The 10009-nt window shown below is 50.9% G+C and overlaps 1 protein-coding gene across 3 annotated transcripts in view; it reads left to right on the forward strand.

Moving 5' to 3' along the window:
• The first annotated feature begins 1922 nt into the window (after window positions 1–1922).
• The window catches only part of Arhgap30 (Rho GTPase activating protein 30), a 19783-nt gene continuing 11696 nt past the window's right edge, over window positions 1923–10009 (forward strand). For 2 of the 3 annotated variants that reach the window (XM_004639977.2, XM_023699843.1), the window contains exons 1-2: window positions 1923–2216; window positions 9662–9764. In XM_004639977.2, coding sequence (XP_004640034.1) covers window positions 2120–2216; window positions 9662–9764 — 200 coding nt within the window. In that variant the 5' untranslated portion in view covers window positions 1923–2119. Of the gene's footprint in view, window positions 2217–9661; window positions 9765–10009 lie in introns of those variants that run through there. The other variant, XM_023699844.1, reaches the window with a different exon arrangement.

A 10009-nucleotide genomic window follows, 5' to 3' on the forward strand; every position in this document is an offset into this window, starting at 1 on the left:
GCAGTATTAATGATGCAGAGGTTGGAGGTGAGAGGTGGAGACAGGGCCATGTCCAGGTGTGCGGGCGTAGCTGGAGCTGGAATGTGGCCTCCTGAGTCGGGGAGCTGGCTTCCGACCACTTGAGAGCCACTGGGCAAGTGTGAAGCCACCACCCAGGGGTCTGCCAGAGGCGAGAACTGTCACAAAGAAGCCCTCTGCCCTCTGGTGGCCTATGGGCCTGCTGTATGTACATACTTGGTGTGAAAACACCTTCCAGTAGAGGTTGCAGAAGACAGTTCTGATCCCCTTGATAAGAGCAACTTGTAGATCCTTTTAGTTTATCTGCATGTTTGTTCCTGGGCTCGCTTAAACAAGGGCAGCCTACACAGGCACTCAGCAGGGCTGGGCCTCACTCGGACCCCCACCCCAGGCCAAGGTTGACCCTGTGGCACTGAGAGGTACTCCTAAGGCATCTTCATCTAGGCAGGCCCTTGGGGAAGGGAAGCCCCATGGCTGTGGCTTAAGGGAGGACAGGGAGAGGCCCTTCACCATAGAGCCCCTCAGCTCTTCCCCTAGTCTCACCTCTGTGTCTGTCTGTCTGTCTGTCTATCTATCTCTCCCTCAGTTGTGTCCACAGCTGTTTGCAGTCCCTACAAGAGTTGCTGGGACTAGGTGGCGCAGGGAAGAGTGTGCACTGATTATGCAGCGAGAAGCCGGGGTTCAGACTAGAGGAAGGATATGCTGGGGGTGTCACCTTCTCAGAGGGTTCTAGGCCCTTGAGTCAGGGTTTTTCTGGCAGTTTCTTTGGATGGAGGCAGGGGTAGGATGTTTATTTTTATTTGCCACCTCCCAAAAAAAAAACCAAAAAACAATCTTATCCAGAATAAGATTTGGTGCCCAAGCCTTGCATGGCCTGAAATCTGCTGGATTTCTGGACTAAAGGAGGGGCTCTCATCCCCTGTTCTCTGGCCAGCTTGGGATTTGGAATGGGAAATCCAAAGATCTGAGATCCTAGTATGTACATTGAGTGTAAATATGTGCATATTTGTATATAAAATGATATTCTGTTTTTAAATAAACAGATAAAACCTGTTGTCTGGTTCCTCTCTTGCCCTTTGCTATTGCGTTATGTTCCATGTTGGTCCCAAGCAGAGCCGAGCCCAGGGTGTCTACAGCTGGGAGGGAAAGGACAAAGAATTAGTCTTCACAGGCTAAGAACCAAGGCCTTGGTATGCCAAATGTTCTAAGTCTTTTATTGTACTGATGACTTTTTTTTTTTTTTTTTTTTTTTTTTTGTGGAACTGGGGATTGAACTCAGGCCCTTGCGCTTGCCAGGGAAGCTCTTATTCTACTGAGCCATCTCCCTGATCCCTGTACTGATGACTGATAATAGCTATGTGAAATAGACAGCAGTATACCCTTTTTACAGATAAAGAAATTGAAACTCAAGTGAGTTCCAGATTGTCAGAGCTGGGAGGGTTTAAAGATCATTTGGTCTGCATTGTTCATTTGCTTGTGTGTGGAAACTGAGGTTCCCTGAAGTACTGTGGCTTGGCTGAGGTGATAGGCACACCCGAGGCAGAGCCCCAGCATTCTCCCTCCTGGCAGACACAGCGCTGTGCCCTGCTCCCATGCAAACCCCAGGTCTTCGCGTAAAATATGGTCTCTAGAGATGTCAGTCACCTGTTCTGGCTCCAGAGGCCGTCACCCCACCCAGGGCTCAGACATCACCTCCCCTTGACCAATGGCCGAGGCCCAGCAGTGGGTAAGGATGTGTCAGCTACCTCCCCCACTAGGGCCTGTGGTTACAAAGATGCTCTAACAGGAAGCGGGTTTGAGGAGCTGCACAGCTTCCTGCTCCCCTAGAGCTGCGCGGCCCAGAAGGCAGTGCCTAGCTGGGCCACGAGACAAGTTTTGCACTAGGGTCCCAGCAGCTTCCTCTTCCACAGCCACTTCCGTGTGGCTGGGGCCCCAGAGGCAGGAGCTGCTCGTTGCCCAGGCCACCCTCCACCCCCATCTCGGAGCCCTGCCCCCTGAGTCCAGGCCAAGCCCAGTGGCCTGTGGGGACACCATGGGGGATCGGTAGGGCAAAGGTGTTGGGGGACAGAGGTTGTTGGACCTGGGCCCTGGGGCTCCGGCCATGAAGTCTCGGCAGAAAGGAAAGAAGAAGGGCAGCTCAAAGGAGCGAGTGTTTGGGTGTGACCTGCAGGAGCACCTGCAGCACTCAGGCCAGGAGGGTAAGGAGGCCACCTCAGGGCGGGCGGGAGGGCGGGTGGCAGCCGCCACACTTTGGTAGCTCCATCTGGTCTGAGGGACAGAAGCAGCTTCTAGGGACTCCTGGGAGAATGGGCAGGAGCCCAGAGTCACTGCCCAAGAGACCCATGAGCAGGCCCAACAGGAAATGTGACTGAAGATGTGAATGCCCCCCCTCCAGTGACTTTCTGGTGATGGGGTGGTGGAGGCAATGGCGGGGCAAACCCCAGAAGAGCGGTGTCAGAGCCGGTGAGGAGTTTGGGACCTCAGGAGAAGTGGGTGAGACAGAGGGGAGGGCAGAGTGATGAGGGACAGGATGGTGGGGCTAAGGTTACAAGTCAGGAGAAGAGAGCCTGAAGGGACAGTGGATGGTGCTGGGTCTGCATGAAAGGTGACAGGAGAAGCCACCAGCCCCAACCATGAGAGTCTAAGGGTGACACTTGGGGAGGGAGAAGCATCCTAGCTGGAGATGCACCCAGGGACAAGGACCTGGCTCTCTGCTGCCTTGCTGGGCCACAGCAGGGTGTGGGACAGCAATGGTGTCTTTCTTCAGTTTCTGTGATTCTCTGACTCTTTCCATGGGAAGAAGAGACAGGTGTAGGGTGGGTGGCAAGGGGAGAGGCGCTGGGAGATGAAAGCGATAGCTTCAGGCCAACTGGAAGGTGCAGACAGGGTGGGAGAGTGCCCCACCCAGATGTGGGGTCACCTGGCTCCCTCCCTCCTTTACCTTGGACAAGGCTTGGAAGTCAGCAGGACTGAGGACCGTGGGGGTTTCCCCATGGTGTTTGGTATGGAGTAGTCACTCAAAACTTTCTTAATTTGATTTGGCATGGAACTCATGTACCCTGGCTGCTCAGCCCAGCTTGTTTTTGGCATTTTAAGCTCCTTACAGAGGAAGGGCACGATTCTTCTCCCCTTCTACCCCACCCCAATCTGTCATTTCCTCTTTGTCCCCTTCTCTGTGTGGTGCCTGCAGCAGAGGGAGGGTGCTGGTGGTTCCCATCTCATTTCCTGTTCTTAGTCCCACCCTTTTGTCCCCAGGCACCTCCTTCCCTTTTCTCCACCCCCAAAGGGCCCCATCCCTGATGGCCTGGGGCAGCAAAGGGAAACCCCAGTCCCCCCAGGGAAGAAGGTTGAATGAGCCTTCCTCTGGTCCTGGGTGGGTACAGGGCTTAGCCTTCTACGTGGATTCTTCTCCACTGTGAGGCTTCTAGGTGGAGGACCTCATGATTTCAGTGCAGGTGATGTTTTCTTCTCAGCTCTCCGCAAGCTTAGTTCAGCCTCCCCCTGCTGACACTACCCTCTCCCATGGTTCTGATGACAACCCTGCCTTGAAACCAAGGCCACAGACAGCCCCTATACCACTGCAATAACTCTCCTGGCCTCCACCCACCTTTCCAGTCAGGGAAGAGTGCAGGCAGGGGTGTGCTCCCCGGAGGGCACACACATCAGGCTACTGGATCCTGACCCCAGGTGAATCCCAGAGCAGGTGAGCAACCCCCCCCCCCCCCCCGCCAGCCCAAGGGTGGAGTGGTGGATCTTGGGTACCAGAGTGGCAACAATAGACCCTCTCCCTGTCCTGGTTATTCCTGGCACAGAGAGGTGGAAAGCAGAAAGACAAAGGGTGGCTGGTGATACATTCTCTCTTTAAGCCAAGACCCAGTAAGAAACAAAATGAAATCCCAGGCTGGCCAGATGTATTTCTGGTGAATTGAGCTTCCCTGGCAGTCTTGACATCCCCTGCCCTCACAGCCTGGCTCCATCTCCCCTAGGTCTTTGACCAGTAGCATTTTCTTCTCCAAGTTCTGTCTGCATCAAGCTCCTTCATTTCCTAATTTTCTTTCTTGGATGTTTTGCTCAGGTTTCAAATCCCCCAGGTCCTCAAGCCCTGAGTCCTCCTCCTGACCCCACTCCCATGTTCATTCCCTCTGGTCCCTTGGTCTCCATGGCTCCAGCCTCTAACTTGCATCTCTGACTTCATCTCTGATGTCTATCTCCCTGACGCCCCCACCTTTCTAACCTGTTATCTCTTCCCCCATCTCTTGACCCATTTCCTCTCTAGTTCTGACTCCTCACGCTCTTGCTCTGCTCTTTAAGGGCCTTCTCTGCAGGGTCAAAATCAACTGAGGATAGTATGGGGAAGACCTGGTGTGTGATGCTCCTGTGTCTAGGAGTTATCAGAGTTATCAGGTAATGCAATGGCCCCAAGATCTGGTGTCTTGTCGGGTGGCCAAGAGAGCACACAACTCCAACAGGAAGAGGCTCCTCTGCCCTGCATTCAGCATCAAGAACCCAAGGGCAGCCTACCCCCCCTTTATAGGAGCAGATCCTGAGGGCATGCACAGTGAGCCCTAAGGTTGTGAGGCTGAGGTAAGGAGGATGCAATTTTTTAATTTGAGACAGGGTCTCACTCTATGGTCCAGGCTGGGCTTGAACTCACTGTGCAGCTCAGGCTGGCTTTGAACTTGCAGGGATCCTCCTGCCTCAGCCTCCAGAGTGCTAGGAGGCTGGGGTTACAGGTGTGAGCCACCAAGCCTGGGTGAAGGTACAATATGAGGAAGTATTCTTTCAGGGTCAGCTGGTGCTAGGTGGACCCCCCCCCCATTCCGCAGTTCTTTTTAATTTTAAGACATTGAATAGATAAGGCTCAAACTTGTGGTCCTTCCACCTCAACCTTCTAGAGCACTGGGATTACAGATACACACCACCATGCCTGATTAGGTAGCTCATTGTTTTAAACAGAGCCTTGCTATGGAGCTCAGGCTGGCTTTGATCTCCCTATGTAGCTCAGGCTGGCCTCAATCTCATGGCAGTCCTCTTGCCTCAGCTTCTTGAGTACTGGGTTTATAGGCTTGTGTCCCCACGCCTGGCCATGGCTAGGTGGCTCATGCTGAAACACGGTCTCACTCTCAGGACTGGGCATGTACACTATTGGCACTTCAGGTTGCCCCTAAACTAACCATAAGTCCAGGCTGGCCTCACGTTTGCGGCAATCCTCCTGCCTCAGCCTCCCAAGTGCTGGGATTACAGGTGTGTGCTACCACACTCCACGTTTCCTTCACTTTTGTACTCTAGATGCTTCCTTTGTCTCCCCCACGTCCTGGCTGAGGTGGGCAGAAGGGCAAACAGCCTGAAAAATAAGTCAGATGAGGAGAGCTGAAAGATACCGACTGATGGATTCATTGATGGTGTGCTTCATTCTATATTTCTATATTCATTCCATAAAGAGCTTGGCATGATTTCCACAGCCCTGCGCTCCCAACATGCAGACTAAATGAGTGGCAGAATTGGATTGAAGGGAAAGTGGGAAGAAGGTTAGCCCCAGAAACACAGATCAATGGGCTGGGGAGATGGCTCAGTAGAATAAGCGCTTCCCTGGCAAGCACAAGGGCCTGAGTTCAATTCCTGGAATGATACAAGACTCATGAGGCCCATAAGAGGAAAGATCAGGTAGATGAGAAGAAATGCTGACCTCTCAGAGGGGTTTCTCTGGCAAGTCCCTGTTAAAAGCCAATGTTTTTTTTGTTTTTATTTTTTGAGACAGGGTCATGTTGCATAGTTCAGCCTGGCCTCGAGCTCATGGAGATCCTGAGTACTCATCAGCCGCCTGAGTACCGGGAAGAGGGTTCCAGTATTCTGTCATAAGGAATGTTCTTTACGAAATTCCCAAGAGGTGTCAGTGATTCTTACAACTGACAGTTTAATCCACCGAGTTGCTCAACAAACATTTGTTGAACACCTCATCTGTGCTAGACACCGGCAGGATGTTACAGTTGTTGGGAGGTATAGATAGAAACAAAACAAAAAAAAAAACAACAAAAAACTAATGCCCGGCCAGGGAGATAGTTCAGCAGCATAAGCCACCTGCCCTGCAAGCATAAGGTCCTGAGTTCGATCCCTGGTACAAAACAAAACAAAAAGCAACCCAAAATCAAAAACAAAAAAATTGCTACTGCCAGGCGTGGTGGCATACAGTTGTGATCCCAGCACTTGTGAGGCTGGGGCAGGAGGATCCTTGAGAGTCTGAGACCAGCCTGGGCTACAAAGTGAGCTCAAGGCCAGCATGAGCTGTATGTATAGCAAGACCCTGTCTCAAAAAGACAAAAAACAAAACAAACAAAACTAATGCTAACAAAGTGCAATGGGTACCATAATACAGATACACAAAAGATGATGGGATCGAAAATACGGTTATAAGCAAAGCGTTCAGAATTAGAGGCTATTTGTTTATTTTACTTTGTACTAGGTCTTTAAGCCTGGTTCATAGACAGCTCAATCCCAGGGCTTCATGCTTCTAGGCAAGTATTCTGCTAGCCTCAGCTTTATTTTGCTTTTTGTTGTTGTTTTTTTTGAGACAGGGTTTCACTCCGTAGTTCAGAGCTGGACTTAAAATCACTTTGTAATCCAGTTCAAGTGGCCTTGAACTCAGGATCCCCTTGCCTTAGCTTCTCAAGTGCTTGGACTACAGGTCTGTGCCACCACACTCAGCTATTTTGTTTTCTAACTTTTTTTTTTTGTGTGTGTGTGGTACCAGGGATCAAATTCAGGACCTGCCCTTGCCAAGCAAGCACTTATTCCACTAGGCTATCTCCCTGGCCCCTGTTTTGTTTTCTGATTGTCTTACTCTATGGCTCAGGCTGGCACTGAACTCTGAGCTCAAGCTCCTCCTGCCTCAACCTCCTGTGTAGCTGAGACTTCAGGCAGTGTGTCACTGTGTCCCTAAGAGATGATGTGCGAGATGCGCGCCGAGGAATGTAGAGGAGCTCACTGTCAGAGGGGAGGCTATTTGCAGCCAAGAGAATCACACGGTGTCTTAGTGCAGTCCGCTTTGTGTTGCTATAACAAACAGCACGCCTGGACTATGGTAATTCATAAAAAGATTTATTTGGCTCCCAATTCTGATGGTTGTAGGGACCCTGGAGCGTTGTGGCAAGCATCGTCTGGCGGTGTCACACTGTGATAGAGAAATGGGAAAGGAACTAGCTGCTACAGCAGGAATAAATGCCCAGTGGGGCCGGGGAGATAGCTCAGTGGCATAAGCACCTGCCTGGCAAGCACAAGGTCCTGAGTTCTATCCCCAGTACCAGAAAAAAAAAAAAAAAAAGGAATAAATGCCCAGGGTGGCCATGCTTATAACAGCCCACTCCCATGAGAACTAAGCAGCCACACAGGACTGAATCCACTCCCAAAAAACAGCGCCAGCTGCTGGGGTGGATTCCCCACCATCTAATTGCCGTCCACCAGGCTGCACCTCTGACACATGCTGCTGCCTCCCCAGCACTCCACATTGGGGACTGAGGCAAGCCACATCCACGCTATGGCGTAGTCAGTAGCAGGGTTTGTTCATGGACTGACCAAGGGCTGGTTGTAGGGTTTGTCGGGGAAGTGGCTGAACATGGGAATGGAGTGATGGCTGGACCTGGCTTGTGAAGGGTCTTCCACTTCAAGCTGTTACTCTCTGTTCTGTGTCCATAAGGTAAGCAGTGAGTATTTAGCTGAGATGGGGCTGGGTGCACTGTAGCAAAAGATTTAAAATAGTGTGGCCTTAGTAAGTGGGGACTCAACACGTGGTTTTCAAGGGCCCGTCGTGTCCACTTATCATGCTATCTGACACCAGGTGAGATAATGTGGTGAATACAAAGACAGGTCACACTCGAAGCTTGTCCTGATGCGGGCCTGCCCATTAGCTCAGGTGTTTGTCTGCTGAAACAAAGCAGTCAGGCTCAGGATGCTGTGGTTCGAACCCCTCATCCTCGAGCCAAACCAGACCTGCCCTGAAGACATCCTGGGAGGGAGGGGACAGAAGAAGCTTGTCCTGAAGAGCTGGGCATGGTGACACATATCTGTTATCCTAGCTCTCAGAAGGCTGAGGCAGGAGGATTGTGAGTCCCAGGACCAGCATGGCCTGCACAGTGAGTTCAAAGACAGCCTGCACCACACGGTGAGACCCTGTCTCAAAAGCAGCAGCAAAAACAAAACAACCAAAGCTCAAAAGGAAAATAAAAAGAACCCCCCAAAACAAAAACACCATACACACACACACACACACACACACACACACACACAAAATGTTTTTTAAAATTATTTTTTATTTTTGAGGCAGAACTGGGGATTGAACTAAGGTCCTTGCACTTGTCAGACAATCATTTATCCTACTGAGCCATCTCCTCAACCCCATCCCCAAAATCTTATCCTGAAGAATTTATGGTCTACTGACAGAAAAGAGAGAATGTAGTTCTTTGCTGTGTTGGCTTTGAATTCTGGCTCTGGCAAGATGCTGCTGGGTACCTGGTTATTTCTCGGAGTTTCCTTTTCTTATCAGTGAAATGGGAAGTAGGAGATGTAATTTATAAGATTAAATGACATCACAGAGATGCGCAATTAGCACAGCCCCTGGCAGGGTGCTTCCCCCCTTTGGAGGGCAGATACTGTTTCATGTACTTTCCTACCGCAGAACTATTAGCCATGAGCTTTTCTTTTTTCTTTTCTTTTTAATTTTGTTTTTTTTACTTTCTTTCTTTCTTTTTTTTTCCTGTGTTTTAGTACAGGGTCTCCAGGGTCTCACTACACAGATCAGACTCATAGTGATCCTCCTGGTTTCCACCTCCCAAGAGCTGGGATTCCAGGCACATGCTACCACACCCAGTCTTAGTTGCAGTCTCAGCATGCTGGCGATTGAATTCCGGCCGCTGTGCTTGCCAGACAAGTGCTTATTCTACTGAGCTACCTCCCGGCCCCCCCTAAACTTTCTTACCAGAGGGAGTGCTTTGACATAATCCTTATTAATAGCTGGGTGTGGTGGCACATACCTATAATCTCAGCACTTAGAGACTGAGCAGGAGGACTGCTGCAAGTTCAGCCTGATCTACAAAGTTAGTTCAGGGCAGCCTGAGCTGCATAAGACACTGTCTCAAAAGATGTCATCATAATCCCAGTAACAGTTCAATCCCTGATACCGTTAAAAAAAAAAAAAATCCCCAGTAAACTGAGCATGGTGGCGCATGTGTGTAGCCCCAGCTACCAGAAGGCTGAGGCAGGATGACACACTGAGTCTGAGGCTAGCCTGGAGGGGTTCACACCACAGCGCTAGGACTGGTGGGAAGGGATACTGCAGGGAGGTTGGCGAGCTGGAGTGGGTGGCCTGTGACAATCTTTCTGACAAATTTATTGTTGTTTTGGGACTTTATTTTTTGCTTGTTTTTAGCTTGAGACAGGATCTTTCTATGTAGCGTAGGCTGGCCTCAAACTCATGATCTTCCTGCCTCAGCCTCCTGAGTTCTGGGATTACGGGCATGTGCCACTAGGCTGCTGAAAAGCTTGTATTCCACGAGGTTTGCCCTCAGTGTCACCAACCCCTTTCCCTGATGCTTCCATTTCTCAGATGCCTACAGACTTCCTGATTTCTTATTCTCTGCCTATCTGTCCTCAGTGCCCCAGGTGCTGAAGAGCTGTGCAGAGTTTGTGGAGGAACATGGCGTGGTGGACGGGATCTACCGCCTCTCAGGGGTCTCCTCCAACATCCAGAAGCTCCGGTGAGTCACACAGTGGCATGGAAGAGCTCTGGGCCAGGAGGCCAGGAGGCCAGGGAGCCAGAGAGCCAGAGGCTGTAGGAAGAGCTGCTTGGGACAGCAGAGGAGGGGTGAGGGGAGAGCAGAGAGGGCTGCTGTCCTGAGGAGGAGGCTGGGTGATGTGGCAACCAGGGGCAGATGCTCTCAACACACACGTGCACGCACGCGCACACACACACACCCATGAACACATTCCCACACACAATATA

This window comes from Octodon degus, unplaced genomic scaffold (genome assembly GCF_000260255.1).
Source record: "Octodon degus isolate 3935 unplaced genomic scaffold, OctDeg1.0 scaffold00116, whole genome shotgun sequence".
In the NCBI taxonomy this organism is placed as follows: Eukaryota; Metazoa; Chordata; class Mammalia; order Rodentia; family Octodontidae; genus Octodon; species Octodon degus.